We start from the raw sequence: 16,854 nt of genomic DNA, 5'->3' as shown, positions 1-16,854 counted from the left end.
AATCAACAGTAACACATTCATAGTACGGGACTTTAATACCCCATTTTCACCAAAGGAGAGATCATCCAAAATGAAAATAAATAAGGAAACACAAGCTTTAAGTGATACATTAAACAAGATGGACTTGATATTTATAGGACATTCCATCCAAAAACAACAGAATACACATTTTTCTCTAGTGCTCATGGAACATTCTCCAGGATAGATCATATCTTGTGTCACACATCAAGCCTTGGCAAATTTAAGAAAGTTGAAATTGGAAAAATTGTTGATTGGAAGAATCAACAATGTGAAAATTGTTGTACTACCGAAAGCTAAGTACAGATTCAATGCAATCCCTATCAAACTACCACTGGCATTTTTCACAGAAGAAGAAAAAATTTCACAATTTGTATGTAAACACATAAGACCCCGAATAGCCAAGGCAATCTTGAGAATGAAAAACGGAGCTAGAGGAATCAGGCTCCCTGACTTCAGACTATACCACAAAGCTACAGTAATCAAGACAGTACGGTACTGGCACAAAAACAGAGAGATAGATCAATGGAACAGGATAGAAAGCTCAGAGATAAACCCACGCACATATGGTCACCTTATCTTTAATAAAGGGGGCAGGAATATAAACTGTAGAAAGGACAGCCTCTTCAATAAGTGGTGCTGGGAGAACTGGACAGGTACATGTAAAAGTATGACATTCGATCACTCCCTAACACCATACACAAAAATAAGCTCAAAATGGATTAAAGACCTAAATGTAAGGCCAGACCTAAATGTAAGGCCTAATGTAAGGCCTAATGTAAGGCCTAAATGTAAGGCCTAAATGTAAGGCCTAATGTAAGGCCTAAATGTAAGGCCTAATGTAAAGACCTAAATGTAAGGCCTAAATGTAAGGCCAGATAAAACTCTTAGAGGAAGACATAGGCAGAACACTCTATGACATAAACCACAGCAAGACCCTTTTTGACCCACCTCCTAGAGAAATGGAAATAAAAACAAACATAAACAGATCAGACCTAATGAAACTTCAAAGCTTTTGCACAGCAAAGGAAACCAAAAACAAGACCAAAAAACAGCGCTAAGAATGGGAGAAAATATTTGCAAATGAAGCAACTGACAAAGGATTAATTTCCAAAATTTACAAGCAGCTCATGCAGCTCAATAACAAAAAACAAACAGCCACAGCAATCAGAGAAGAAAAGGAAAGAAAAGGAATCCAAATTGGAAAAGAAGAAGTAAGGCTGTCATTGTTCGCAGATGACATGATACTATACACAGAGAATCCTAAAGATGCTACCAGAAAACTACTAGAGATAATCAATGAATTTTGTAAAGTAGCAGTGTAGAAAATTAATGCACAGAAATCTCTGGCATTCCTATACACTAATGATGAAAAATCTGAAAATGAAATCAAGAAAACACTTCCATTTTCCATTGCAAAAAAAAGTATAAAATATCTAGGAATAAACCTACCTAAGGAGACAAAAGACCTGTATGCAGAAAATTATAAGACACTGATGAAAGAAATTAAAGATGATACAAGTAGATGGAGAGATATACCATGTTCTTCAATTGGAAGAATCAACATTGTGAAAATGAATCTACTACCCAAAGCAATCTACAGATTCAATGCAATCCCTATCAAACTACCACTGGCATTTTTCACAGAACTAGAACAAAAAATTTCACAATTTGTATGGAAACACAAAAGACCCCGCATAGGCAAAGCAACCTTGAGAATGAAAAACGGAGCTGGAGGAATCAGGCTTCCTGACTTCAGACTATACTACAAAGCTACAGTAATCAAGACAGTATGGTACTGGCACAAAAACAGAAAGATAGATCAATGGAACAGGATAGAAAGCCCAGAGATGAACCCATGCACATACTGACACCTTATCTTTGATAAAGGTGGCAGTAATGTACAGTGGAGAAAGGACAGCCTCTTTAATAAGTGGTGCTGGGAAAACTGGACAGGTACATGTAAAAGTATGAGATTAGATCACTCCCTAACCATACACAAAAATAAGCTCAAAACGGATTAAAGACCTAAATGTAAGGCCAGAAACTATCAAACTCTTAAGGAAAACATAGGCAGAGCACTCTATACATAAATCACAGCAAGATCCTTTTTGACCTACCTCCTACATAAATGGAAATAAAAACAAAAATAAACAAATGGGACCTAATGAAACTTCAGAGATTTTACACAGCAAAGAAACCATAAACAAGACCAAAAGACAACCCTCAGAATGGGAGAAAATATTTGCAAATGAAGCAACTGACAAAGGATTAATCTCCAAAAATTATAAGCAGCTCATGCAGCTCAATAAGAAAAAAACAAACAACCCAATCCAAAAATGGGCAGAAGACCTAAATAGACATTTCTCCAAAGAAGATATTCAGACTGCCAACAAACACATTAAAGAATGCTCAACATCACTAATCATTAGAGAAATGCAAATCAAAACTACAATGAGATATCATCTCACACTAGTCAGAATGGCCATCATCAAAAAATCTAGAAACAGTAAATGCTGGAGAGGGTGTGGAGAAAAGGGAACCCTCTTGCACTGTTGTTGGGAGTGTAAATTGATACAGCCACTGTGGAGAACAGTATGGAGGTTCCTTAAAAAACTACAAATAGAACTACCATATGACCCAGCAATCCCACTACTGGGCATATACCCTGAGAAAACCAAAATTCAAAAGGAGTCATGTACCAATATGTTCATTGCAGCTCTATTTACAATAGCCTGGAGATGGAAACAACCTAAGTGTCCAACATCAGATGAATGGATAAAGATGTGGCACATATATACAATGAAATATTACTCATCCATAAAGAGAAACGAAATTGAGCTATTTGTCTTGAGGTGGATAGACCTAGAGTCTGTCATACGGAGTGAAGTAAGTCAGAAAGAGAGGGACAAATACCATGTACTAACACATATATGTGGAATTTAAGAAAAAATATGTCATGAAGAACCTAGGGGTAAGACAGGAATAAAGACACAGACCTACTAGAGAATGGACTTGAGGATACGGGGGGGGGAAGGGTAAGTTGTGACAAAGCGAGAGAGAGGCATGGTCATATATACACTACCAAAAGTAAGGTAGATAGCTAGTGGGAAGCAGCCGCATAGCACAGGGAGATTAGCTCGGTGCTATGTGATCGCCTGGAGGGGTCGGATAGGGAGTGTGGGAGGGAGGGAGACGCAAGAGGGAAGAGATATGGGAATATATGTATATATATAACTGATTCATTTTGTTGTAAAGCAGAAGCTAACTCACCATTGTAAAGCAATTATACTCCAATAAAGATGTTAAAAAAAAAACCAAAAGCCAAGTTCAATTTTATCTCCATATTTTTCCAATAATTTTTATCTAAACACTTTACCAATATGAATTAATAGCAGCAGCAATATACAGATACAGTTTAAAAGTCTCTATGTCAATTTACAACGTGATTTTTATTAATAACTAAAGGTACATAATATGCATTTCTTTGGCATTCTATTTCTCTGAAACACAGAAACTTCCAGAAAATTCACTATAAAGCAGATTTCAAATAAATTGTTACATCTAAATTTTTTAAATAAGCTTAAGCTTTCTTCTGTAATTACCTAGGCAACAATTCCTGATTTTAGTTGAGAAATGTAAATTAAAACTACAATGCTATTCCAGTAAACACACTCTAGAATGATTAAATGAAAAAGTCAAACATTACCAGGTCCTGGTCAGGTTGAGGAATAACTAGACCATTCATAACTGCTGGTAGGAGTGTAAATTAGTACAAGAACCTTTGGAAACTGTTTGACAGTATTTACTAAAACTAGACATATCAAGCTCCACTTCTTGGTATATAACTCATAGAAATGAATACATATCCTCACCAAAAAAGGTATATTTGAATGCTCATAGCAGCATAATTAATACTTGCCCAAACCTGAAAACATTAATGCCCATAAACAGAATGTAAAAGTAATTATGATATAGGCATACAATAAAATTCTGTACAAGAAAAAAGTGAATTATTTCTACATGCAAACATGGCTGAATCTTACAAACTGTTGAGTAATATTTTACTTATTTTGACTTATTAGTCAAACACAAAAGGAATACACATCATAAAACTTAAAAATAAGCAAAACTAATCTATGGTTTTAATATATTCATACAAAAATTTGTACACAAATGTTCATAGCAGCATTATTCATAATAGCCCAAAAGTGGAGACAACCCAAAAATCCATTAACTGATGAATGAATAAACAAAATGTGGTATACCCATACAATGGAACATTATTCAGCCACAAAGACAATGAAGTACTGATACATGCTATAACACAGACAAACATTGAAAACAGTATTATATTAAGTAAAATAATCCAGACACAATAGGTCACATATTGTATAATTCCATTCAGATGAAATATGCAGAATAGGCAAATCCATAGATACAGAAAGTAAATTAGTAGTTTCTAGGGGGTGGGAGGAATGGGGGATTGCTGCTTAGTGGGTATGGGGTTTCTTTTTGAATAATGAAATATTCTGGAAATGGCCGTCTGTGATGATTCCACAACATTGTGAATGTACTAAAACCCACTGAATGGTACACATTAAAATGGATAAAATAGCGAATGCTATGTTGCATGAATTTTATCTCAATAATAATAAATAATAACAAAGAAACAAACAAAGGCCTGAATTTATGGTTTTAGAAGCCAAGATATTTTTTTGGTTCAGGATAATAGTGCCTGGAAGAGGACATGAAGGAACTTTAGCTTCTGGTAGTATTCTAGTTCTTGATCTGGGTAGTGGTTACATGGATGTACTCACTCTGTGAAAATTCATGTAGCTACATATTCTTACGATCTGTATGTAATATATGTTGTTTCAATTAAAATATAAAAAACAATAAATTTTACAAATAAAATACTTCATAGACCCAGTTATGATTCAATATATGGTAGCTTAAAATTTAAAGCAAGGAATGATTAAAATATATAATGCAGTTTCAAAACAGATAACCTATAGTTTGTTATCTGAATGTTTACTGAATTCAACAATGCATCAATCTTGCAAAGTAAAATCAATAAAAATGAATTATCAACTTTAATGTCATGAATCAAATACTCACATTTAGTTTTAAAATACTTTTTCAACTATTTGGAGTAGAAATAGTTGAAAGCACCAAACACTAAAACGTCAAACATGTAAAATAAACATCATCTAATTTGACCACATTTTGGCATTTCAATAGGCAAGCCTAAATTTGGAAAACTTTTCTCTTCACTTCTTACTATCCTCATGGAATTTCTGAAAGCCAGATAGTATTAGATAGACAGATGACCAATGTTACAATAACATCTATTTGAAGGTTTTATATTGCTAACTGTAACTGGAAAATACTGGGTGTGTTTTTAAATCGCCATTGTGCTTTTATACAGATGTTGTAGACCAGAGACACTTAGGAAAAGCCAAAACACTTGGCTATAGAGAAAACTTATCTTCTTTTTTTGTTGTTTAAATTTTATTTTCATTTCTGTTTTGGGGAAGAATCCTTAACAATTTTTGCAAGTCCAGGTAACATTTTATCTTTGAGGAATTTTTTGCCCCAAAATAATCTAAGGTGAAGGACAACCAGAATCACTTTGCAAACAAGATCCTATGCAGCAAGTCTTTACAATATTCAGTAGATTTGGTACATAGATTTAGTAGTGAAAAGGACTATCCAATGTCTACTATAGATCCAGAAAACAAACTGGTAGTTGCCAGAGGGGAGGCAGGTGGGGGAACAGGTGAAACGGGTGAAGGGGATTAAGAGGTACAAACTTCCAGCTATAAGTCACGGGGATGTAATGCACAGCATAGTGAATATGGTCAATAATATTGTAACAACTTTGTATGGTGACAGATGATAACTAGACTTATTGTGGTAATCATTTCATAATGTATAAAAGTATCAAATCACTATGCCATACACCTGAAACCGACATTATATTGTTATGTCAAATATAATTCGATAAAAATTAAATATAAAACAAATCAATTTTTTAAGGTCTCATCTAAAGAAAGACTCAGTGCTGTATATGGAGTCTTCTAAAAGCAGACTATAATATGCTGTAAAATGTACAAGATTAATCAGTAAGATTGATAAATACAAAGTCTGATTTAATAACAGAAATGAATCTCTTTTTTCTCAATGAATTTGTCCTTCATTCCTTTCCATAAGCCCTCTCTGTTATTTAGGAAAGTAGTACATCTAGCCTAGGCTTCTCCAATTTTCAAGGTAGTCAAATTACTAAGGTTATAATTGCAAACACTTATTTAACAATGCTCCCAAGTCTTATTGCTTTCTAAGTACATAAACAATGACATACCCATGGGAAAGTGAATCTTCAAAGAAAAAAAATAGAAAAATAAGTTTTACTTAATCAACATTTTGGAAAGTGAGGCAAAAATAATAAATATATGACATTTTTTTCTATTAGTATGTCATGGCCTCTGACGACACTGCTTATTGATATTATTGATAATTAACAAAAAAAATTAGCTCTAAGAAGCACAGGAACGTAAGGTGACTTTAAGGGGCAAAAATGTTGCATTTATTTAGAAACACCAAGTGCTATGTTTGGCATTAATTAATTAATACCAACATGAATCAGGAGGAAAAAAATATCTGTCCAGAAGCACACATTCTAAAATTGGAACTAGCCTGGAATGAACTGCTGCTCTATTCACTGAGTCATTGCCTGAGGAATTTCCACTTCAGCTCTCTGTTTTGGCTAATTTCCCCACAAACAGATATGTGACCAGCTTCCTTCTTCCACATCCAGTGTAATGTAGTCTCATACTGCAGTTATATCCCTCCATTGTATTGTGTAAACAGGAAAGGGAAGTAGGTCCTGATAAAGATTAATAATTTCTTGGCTTCATTCCAAAGTGAGAATGCCTAGAGTTGAAATACCTTTGTTTTTGCTACCATTTGTAATTGCTTTGCATTGTGGAAATGTAGTGTTGCTTGTCACTAAAGAGAGTTTTATTTTGCTATGGTGGACTTTGTTCCCCTTTCCAAATATGTTAAGCTACTTATATTTTATTCATAATCTTAAATTCTTGTTTGATGACTAATCTGACCCTCACCACATAATTGGTGAATTCTCAGGGTTCACCATGCTAAATTCCAGTTCTCAGTCCTAAATATCACATGAAATTTATATACTCTTCTTTTCAACTAGTGTACCTATATGAAATAGTTACATTCAAATTAAAGTCCTTGTTTTTTATTTCAGAAAATTAAAATTTGCCATTATGTGTAATATAAGGAAAGGAAATTTTATTTATCTTAACACCATTTATTTATATTCTATAGTTTTCTCTTTCAAAATAACATATTTGTTTTATATGATCACTTTCATGTATAACACTACATCCAGGATTCCAATTTAGAATAAATAAAAATAAAGCATAATTTAAAAGTTATTTACCAAAGAATTTTGCTATAATTATTTAAGCTATCACTCAAATTTTTGTTTAAGTTTTAATTTAGGATAGTTTAATCTAACTGCTGTATGCCAGATTAAATTTTAGATTCTTAGAATTTTTGGAAATACTTTTGATAATCTGTGCATTGAATTTTTCCTTATCACGATTTTTAGTCCATACTCTAAGAATGACAGCTAATATTTAATCCTTTATTATTCCAAAATGTAACCATTTAGAACTTGATTATATATTATTTTTCATTGCTTGAGATTTTCTTTCTCTGTCTGGATAATAATGTTTGTGAGCATAACAACAGAAATTGTCAAATATGTGCTCAAAAATGTTTGTTTGAATGAATTGATAAAATATGCTTTTGTTTTAAACCTTATAGTATCTCACACAGAGTAGGCACTCAATAATTACCAGCTTCTTAATAAGCTGATAACAATACGAGATATTCCTAAGGGATTCACACTTTATTAGTGTTAAGAATCATTGTCTGGCTTTGTTTAAAATGATGAATTGTTTTCTGTAGGCCAATGTTTTTCAGGTCCATAAATGTCAGCAGAAAATTAGAATGAGATGAAGCCTTCTGTTGACAATGCAGGACAGCAAAATTCACCATCAAACAAAATGTAATTGTTAGGTAGTTATTTATGCTACTTATTTACTCTCTCACTCTTTCTTTGGACTCCATTCCTCCTGAGTTATCACCATTAGTGGTAAGAGTAACAAGAAAAAGGAGAAAATATGCTAGGGTATGTAAATAAGAGAGGATGTGATCCCTGTGACTGAGTTCCCACACCACATTAGTTAGTCACAGAGGGGATTATGAGTAAGGAGACCCAAGGATCACATGGAAGTTATTTTTGGACGATTCTAGCCCTATCACTTCCAATCTGAGAAAAATACAGGTAAAATTCAATTTTGCAGTTTATATTGAGGAACTATTGAAATTAATGACTAAGCAGCATCCCCCAAATTCTGGAGAAATGATTTATTATATTACTAAGTACCACATAAAACATCCGTTGAATATCCATAGTAGGGAAGAGAGTAGTAGTAAGAAAGAACTGTCAGACAAAGGTGACATAGCTCATTTTGATGCAGTGTATTCTGGGAGGATATTGTATGAGGTTGAAGAGGCCTGTAAGTACTCAAAGGCAAACAAGAATACAAACGTTGAATATAAATCTGAGAATACATGAGGGAGCCAAGGGAGATGAAATGGCACTGTCTAGTGGTGTGTATAATCCACAATATGTATAGTTTATTCAGGGATAACTGATTTATCACTTCCCAATAAATTAAACATGGCCTGAACTAATTATCTTTCAATATATATTCCTGAAAAGACTTCAATACTCAACATATTGTTCATGTTAAAGAAATGTAATTTTTAGTTTCAACAAAAAAAATCTTTAGAGTCATTTCTGATCTTCCTTTTTCTCATAAATGTTTCATATATTCAGTCAGTCACCAAGTTATATTTGTTTCTCCAATTTAGAGACATCTCCAATCTGTCCTTTTCTGCCACAACCCCAGTCCAAACCTTCATCACAGAACCCTGAAATTATTACAATAGACTCCTAAATGATTTTCCCATCATCTCTCCTCATCAAATTCACATTGTACATGTCTACTATATTAAACTTTCTATATATTCATCATTTGACTTCTCTTCTTAAATATCTTCACTGACTCTTAACCATGTCCAGAATAAAGTCCTATCCACTGTGACTGGTTTTCTTAACTCTTCAGATTGGCTCCATATTGGCAGTCTAAGCCTAACACTTAGCACTTATCAAACAGGCGTCCTGCATTTAAGCTAGGTTGTCTTTCCGTGTTGTGTGGCCAATTCCATTTCAAATTCTTTCCTTGTGCTTTTTTTTTCCTGGCTGGAATTCACCTATTCTCTTATCTATGTAACTAAATCTAACCATCCATTAAAGCATAGTTACTGCCCCTCCTTTCCCTCCAAGCCATTAAGTTAGTGTCTGAAAACATGCTTGCTGATATTGTTTAGATGTGAAATATTTAATTCCTATGTCCTCTCCAAAATTAAGAAGTAGCTCACATTTTATACCTCTTATCTACATCCCTAGTACTCTTCTACCTTGTATTTTTGTATATAGTCAGTAAATTAACTCAGAATATACAATGAGGTCCCTAGCTTAAAAATGGTTACCAAATCAAATCAGATTTGAAAAATATAAAAAATTCATTTGTAATGAGTGCTTTGCTTTTAATATATAGTTGTGGTCTGACAAAGTGCTTGATAACCTGTTCTCTAAATGTGCAAAACACATTTCACTTCCTAAAAAATTGCTAAACAAATCTTTTGTTCAAAAACATAAATTACATAAATTTCAGCTCAGCCTTATATTTCAATTATCACTATTATCAATATTTTGAATGAGCTGCATCTAAATTAGGTTTTATTATTACCGAATCATCAAATGGATCTGTTTGATATCAGTAATTACTAAGGGATTATGGATATTCCCAAACAGGCAATTAATCAATGCTTTATCTGGAATCAAGGAATAGTCATAAATACCCTTCTCTCATTTTTGCTGGATGGGAATATGAAGTATTTAATCCAGAGAAAAATGACCCTCATATTCTATCAAGTTTCACTTCTACTACTCAAGCCTTTCAATTATGTAATACTATAATGAGACCAGGGTAAAAATGTCAAAATAAAGGTATTTTAACTCATGATGAATATGTTCAAGAGTCCCCTGGATGCAAACCTTCCTGCAAAGTATTTTGTTACTGTGTTTTCAATTGGCAAAATTTTAATAAACCAAGGACTGAAGAAGCACAAAAAGCAAGTGAGATAACATTAAACCATACCCCATTTTTTTAAATGGCAAATTTACGCCAACACTAACAAAAATGTAACCATTATGTTTGTACTGATACTTTTGACTGTAATTTCATGCTATTTTCACCATCATTTTGGAAAAATGGTATTGAATGGGAAATTTTTTGAACAAATTGACTGAAAGAAACCATGTGGGCCCATAAATAATTACAAGATTTTTATCTTCAAGAAAAGTAAAATCTTTCCTTTGACAATTCCACAGAATAGAACAAAAGCATATTTTATGATTGTTTTTAATGAGGGATTGAAGAAACAAAATGACAGGATTTTTAAATATTTTTATGGTTATATATATTAACAGATGCTTAAGACCTGCATGTTCACCTGGGATTTCTGCATTCCTATCTGTAGGAAAAGAAGAATAACTTATTTAAGAGGACTTAACTAATGACAACACATTTCTAAAATGGGCTTAAAAATCCTTCCAAAATGCTGAGGGAGAACTGTTAAATGGTTACAAAAAATCACACTCTGACCATTTCTTTGGATTTCAAATTTATGTATACTTTTTGCTTTTTCACTGAATGAGTACAACCAATTTAAAAATTAGACAGTACAGATGCATTTCAAAATGGCAAATTATAAAGTGCACTGCCAAAGTGCTATGATTGTTATCGACAAATGTACATACAAACAGTACTGGATTAGAATATTTCACAGCAACTAATAGTGTTTGCCAGCCGAACTATGTTAAAAATTTTAGAAGAATAGAAGAACTACATGTCTCATAAAACCTTATATAAAACATTTCCATTATTATTTGATTCATATATAAACACACTGACCTCTAAATCCAGAAAATAATTTCTTAATGCACACTCAGACTTGCAGTAAATATTGGGACTGAAAAATGGGCCATGTCCTGAATGGCTGAGAGATGGTGACCATGAAAAAGGCTTACCTAATTAAAAAAAAAAGAGAGATCATGGCAAGGAATGGAATGGACACGCTAGAGAATAGGTTGGAGAGGGAGCAGAGCTGGCAGAAGGTAAGAGACATATGTTAATGTGGAATAGAACAAGTGGTTATAAACAAAAGTCATCATGAAACTCAGAAGAGTAGAATGAAAGTTGATGTGCATACACACACACACACACAAGAGTTCCTAAGCAAGAGTTAGGTAAATTTTAATATGTCTTATAGTTGAAATTTTGCCATAACTATCTTAAAATATTGTGAAGATCAAATATAACAGTTGTGAAAGTGCTACATAAACTGTAAAATGCTATACTCAAGTAAGACAGACAATATTTACTCAAAATGCAAAGTAAAACTCTCATTCCAACTCTGGGAGAAGGCAAACAATAAGCTCTCCAGGGCACAGAGGGGAGAAAAACCTTACTCTGGCCTATTCCCAGATTTCCTTGGAACCACAGGCTCTCCGGTCACTCTATAGGATGGCTTTGAATGCAAGAGTAAAGACACTGGCAAAGTTGGCAAAGTCACAGAATAGTGTGGAGAAAAATCCTTAATCTGTGGAAGAGATTCCCTTTTCTGTTTCTTAACCTGCATAAAGCATTAGTGCCTGCACATGAGCATGGTGTTAAATTATGCTAATTTCTTTGAGGAAGGGAATAAGAGGGACAGGAAAGGTGTAAAAATTCACTAAAACAGCCAAAGTACAAAACATTTTTCTCTCCATACCTAACTACTAGGATACAAGAAGTCTACAATGCATCAGGTATGTGTAAATTAAAATAACAGCTTTACACCTAGGGAACTGAGGGTTAGTGAGAGGAAATGACTTAATAAGGCCACTTATTCAACACCACAAAGTCAGTATTTCTGAGCCTGAGTCTCATCAAATTACTGGGACTTTCCCCAACACAGCCTTCCATCAAAAAAAAAAAAAAAGAGGCTACAAAGATAAACAGGTAAAAAGAACCAACCCAGATTTTCAGCTTTCTTCTTTTTTAAGCTCACCACAAGATTTTAGAAATATTTTAGCACTGTGTAAAATTTTCATTAAATTTTTAAAGTTAAACACCAGTTACATCTTCTCATATCATTAACTCTCAATGCATTTTTCATTACATTAGGAGCACATGCAATTGTTAATCATTTTAAAAGGTCTTAAAATTTTCAAGGAAGAGCACAAAATGATGAAAATAGAGCTGGAATGACCTTAGAAACAATCTATTCAAACCACTCATTTTATAAATAAGGCTCAGATAGGATAAGTGACTTGTTCAGGGTCACACAATCTGTCAGTTCCAGACTCAAGATCAGAATTTAAACCTCCAAACTTGTAGCCCAGGGCTCTGTTCTTTTTCAAACCTATAAGAAATGACTGCATTTAAACATTTAGTCCAGAATACTCTTAAAATTGAGTGTCATCAATAAAAGTAAGCCATGTGGCAAGGAATGGATAGAGTTTAGTTCATACCAAAAATGAGCTGCCAGTCACTGTGATAAGATCTGTTTCTTTCTGAGACCCATGGTTTCCTGCTGGATTGGAGAATGCAAACTGGGTTTCTTCCTCCTGTCCAAAGAAGTCAGAATCAGGATGTACATTCCATTCCGTTTTGGTTGGCGGCAGTAGTTCTGAGACACTGTTTTCACAAAGGGTGCTCGAAGGAGTCAGAGCATCTGTGTCTACTGTTAGCTTACTGCTGGGGGTCAAAGCTTGGGGCTCTTGACTCGAGGTTTTCATAGTCAAAGAGCTCAGAGATCCTGAAGGCCCCACACTTAGACTTGAGACATCATCCGTATCTAAGGGACTCTGCTGAAAACCAGCGGCTGTCGTTCCAAAGAAGAGTGAGGTATCCAGACTTTGAGGAAGGTCACTGGTGGCCATCAAGGCCTGAGGGTCCACCGCCTGCCCTAAGGAATTATTATTATTAACAGGGAGGTTCCCTGCCAGAGTTGAGTTCACAGAAGCCACATCAATAGTCAAGATCCCAGAGTTCACCAATGCGGTGTCCAATACTGCAGCAGAACTATTACTGGGCACATCAGAGAAGAGAGACACAAGCTCTGCATCACCGAGGTCATTCTGCCCTTGGCTGGTAAGTTCACTGCTGGGCGTAAGAGAATTTGCAGCTCCTAGCTGAGCTAAGAGATCCTGGCGCAGGTTGTGCCTTTTGGCCATGTGGGTCTTCATGCTGTGCTTGGATGTGAAGAGTTTATTACAAGTGGAGACTGGGCATCGGCTTTTCCCAGTGTCCACATCCTGCAAGTGTTTTTTGGAGTGAATGTAGAGACTACTGCGAGCAGAGAACCTGGCACAGCAGCCTTCCACGGGGCACACAAAAGGCTTTGTGCCCAGGTGGGTTATGCTGTGGCCTTTCAGATGTTCGGCCCTCGTGAAAGATTTCCCACAGCCTTCTACAGGACACATGAACCTCCGGTCATCGTCGTGCTTCCTTTTGTGCCTAAGGAGTTTGGACATGCTGGTGAAGTTCCAGCCACAGCCCTCAAAGTCACAAAGGAAAGGTCTCTCACCAGTGTGGCTCCGAAGGTGAATTTTCAACCTACAAGCCTTGTCGTACTGTTTGCTGCAGCCAGGAAAGGAGCAGGAAAAGAGTTCCTGTTCCCTGAAGTGGGCGCGGTTATGGGAAAACAGGGCACTCACTGTGATAAACGTCTTCTTGCAGCCCGAAAATGCGCACTGGTAGGGTCTCTCAGGCTCGAAGTGGCTGCGCTGGTGGGCGCTGAGTTTGGCCTGCGTGGGGAAGGTCTCCTCACACACCTCGCATTTGAATGAGTTCTCCTGCTCATGGCCCTTCATGTGTGCTTTGAGGTTATACACCGTGGTGAAGCTCTTGCCACAGCCCTCTGCCGGGCAGCCAAACGGCCTCAGTTTGTCGTGTGACTGCAGATGCCTCTTGAGCTTGTACGAGGTGGTGAAGGTCCAGCCGCAACCGCCCAGGGGGCACTTGAAGGGCCGCTGGCCCTGGCTGCTGCTGTGCGTCAGCAGGTGCACCTTCAGTTGGTGCTTCTTGGCAAAGGTTTGTCCGCACTGCGCCTCAGGACACAGGTACAGCACCACGCCCTGGCCCGGGCCTAGCGGCCCGCGGGGACTCTCAGCAGCAACCGGGCCCTCCGCCTCCTCCTCGGGCGCTGGGGCGGGCGCGGGTTCGGCCCGCTCGGCCAGCAGGAGGTCGGGCAGCAGCTCGGGACAGTCCCCAGGCTGCGCGGCGTGCGGGATCCCCGCTTGCGGGGCGATCAGACCCCCGGGCTGCGGGGCAGGGGCGACCCCAGGCGCCCAGGCTGGCGGCGGGGGCGTGGCCAGGGTGAGGAAGCCGTTCTCGAAGCGCAACAGCAGGTTTTGTTTGTGAATGGTGACGGTGCCCGCGAAGGCCGCGGCGGGGCCCAGGACTGGGGCGGGAATCGGGGCCAGGGCCGGGACTGGGGCGCGGATAGCGGACAGGGAGCTGGGGCCCAGCGCAGGGCGGCCCTCGGGGTTCGCGCCGCTTTCGTGCCCATGGAACCGTGGGCCCAGCCCGGCCTCCTCCCTCCATAGGGGCCCTGCGGCCTGGCTGGCGCCCGTGGAATCTACGTCTCCACCCACCGGGTCCAGCAGCACGAAGAAGAAGTCATCGCCATCGTCGCCGCCGCCGCCGCCGCCGCCGCCGCCGCCGCCGCCGCCGCCGCCGCCGCCGCCGCCGCCGCCAGCGTGATCGGGCGTCGGCACCAACGGGCTAGGGCCCGGGCCCGGGGAGGCCGCGCGGGCCACCTCACGCTGCCGCCCCGGCCCGCCATCTTGGGGGCCCCGGAGCAGCAGGAGGCGGCGCGCGGGGGCCTGGCCGGCCCGCGGGTCAGGACCTCCGTGGATCCGGCCGCCGCCCCCGGGGCTGCCAGCGCCGCCGCCCTGTCGCGACCCGCGAGCCGGGAGCAGCCTCGGGATTTCCATCTCCGCGTCCATGAGGCTCCGCTGGAACCAGAATCGCGGAGGAGGTGCGACCCCGCCCCCTGCCGCGGGCCCGAACACGTTCCTGAAAGGAAAAAAAAAAAAATGTGCAATGCGCAGAAACTGGCCCTATCAGATATAAAAGCGTGTTTAACGCCACCGTGATTTAAATATTCTGGTACTGGGTCTCTAGAACAGAATAGAAAGCCCAGGGGCAGAGCCTTGTATACATAAATAAGTTCCACAGTTAATATTAGTAGGAAATCAAGGAGGTTTTCCCAGATACAGGGGAAATGGTGCTGGAATGAATACCTTAGCTATCTATCTGCTAAATGCAACATAAATCGGTACCTCACTACCGATTTATGTACCAAAATAAACACACCCCCAGCCCCTCCCAGTGCTAAACATGGTGGTTAGCACTTATCCTGTATTAAACATTGTTTACTGGATGGATGGCTGGATTAATGGATGACAGAAAATTCCTGAGAGAATACGCTATGTGTCAAGATTAAACAACCATAGTGCCACCAATTCCTACTGAAAAGGTTGTCTTTTAAAAAAATTTCCTGGAAAGCTTCCATATCCAGAACTGTCTTGAGCAATGTCTTTAGGAAAATTTGTCGCATAGTTAAATTTTTTGTCCTGCTGGTGCAGAGACTAGATTGAGTAAGAGGTGGGGCCGAAGCAGATTAGCACTGTTCAGCCTAGAAATGCAAAGCCTGGAGGATGAAACAATTTATATTGAAATCTGGAGAACCCAACCCACTCCTGGGTTCTCCCTATAAGGTACACAACCTAAACCAACTCTGCTCTTCCACCATTGGTTGCACCATGGTAAATTTTATGTCCAATCTCACAGCATGATGAGGACATTCTTCAGCTTACTCTAGATTCTCCAGCACACGGAGGTCTCTGGACAAGAGTACTAGTTAAATGTGATAAGGTTAAACCCTAAGTTACTGCAGTGGACTCTCCTGAGAACAAGGCACAGATGCCTTTTGCATGCCCAATAGCCCCAATGTGCCTGCTTGCATTTAAGTGTGGTGGCCTAGTCTCACTGTAATGTATTTGGCCTATGATGCCTAATGATCTTATTAATGTTGATGATGATCCTTCAATTTGTCTGTCATCAGTGAGTTGGGAATTGATATAAATACAGGGTGAATTAATCTGGCAAGAGAAAGGTTTAGAGTGATGACTAGATTATGGGATACCTATAGTTTAAGTAATCCCTTCTTTCCCCTCTTTTAATGATAATGGACACTTGCTGATCTCTTGATTAAAAGATCAAGTTTTTCATCCATAACAATTCAAGCCTCATCAAAATTTCTACATCACATATTTTTCTTTCTATTACATTTTTTGGAGGAAACATTTTTTTCAAATCTGAGGTATAGAGGAATGCATAAAATATATCTGCCAGGTTTAGATAATTTATAAAAGCAAACACCCGTGTAACCAGGACGAAGGTCAAGAAATAGACCATTGCCAGCCTTCCAGAATACATCCACCGTATTCCTCTCAATCACAAACCATACCCTCCCCTATAGATATAGTCGTTATCTTGACTTTGTGATAATCATTTCAGTGCTTTTTTTTTAATATGACTTTACAACTTTTGT

The 16,854-nt window shown here is 38.2% G+C and overlaps 1 protein-coding gene across 1 annotated transcript; it reads right to left on the bottom strand.

The window, feature by feature from the left end:
• Nucleotides 1-12,757: 12,757 nt before the first annotated feature.
• Nucleotides 12,758-15,244, bottom strand: LOC132513006 (zinc finger X-linked protein ZXDB-like). The gene has a single exon (XM_060137203.1). The coding sequence runs from the start codon at nucleotides 15,242-15,244 to the stop codon at nucleotides 12,758-12,760; it is 2,487 nt and encodes an 828-aa protein (XP_059993186.1).
• Between the last annotated feature and the right edge of the window lie 1,610 nt (nucleotides 15,245-16,854).

The sequence above is a fragment of the Lagenorhynchus albirostris genome, chromosome X, assembly GCF_949774975.1.
Source record: "Lagenorhynchus albirostris chromosome X, mLagAlb1.1, whole genome shotgun sequence".
Lineage (NCBI taxonomy): Eukaryota > Metazoa > Chordata > Mammalia > Artiodactyla > Delphinidae > Lagenorhynchus > Lagenorhynchus albirostris.
The sequence above is the reverse complement of the archived record's forward strand: the minus strand, read 5'-3'. Positions and strand labels throughout refer to the sequence as shown.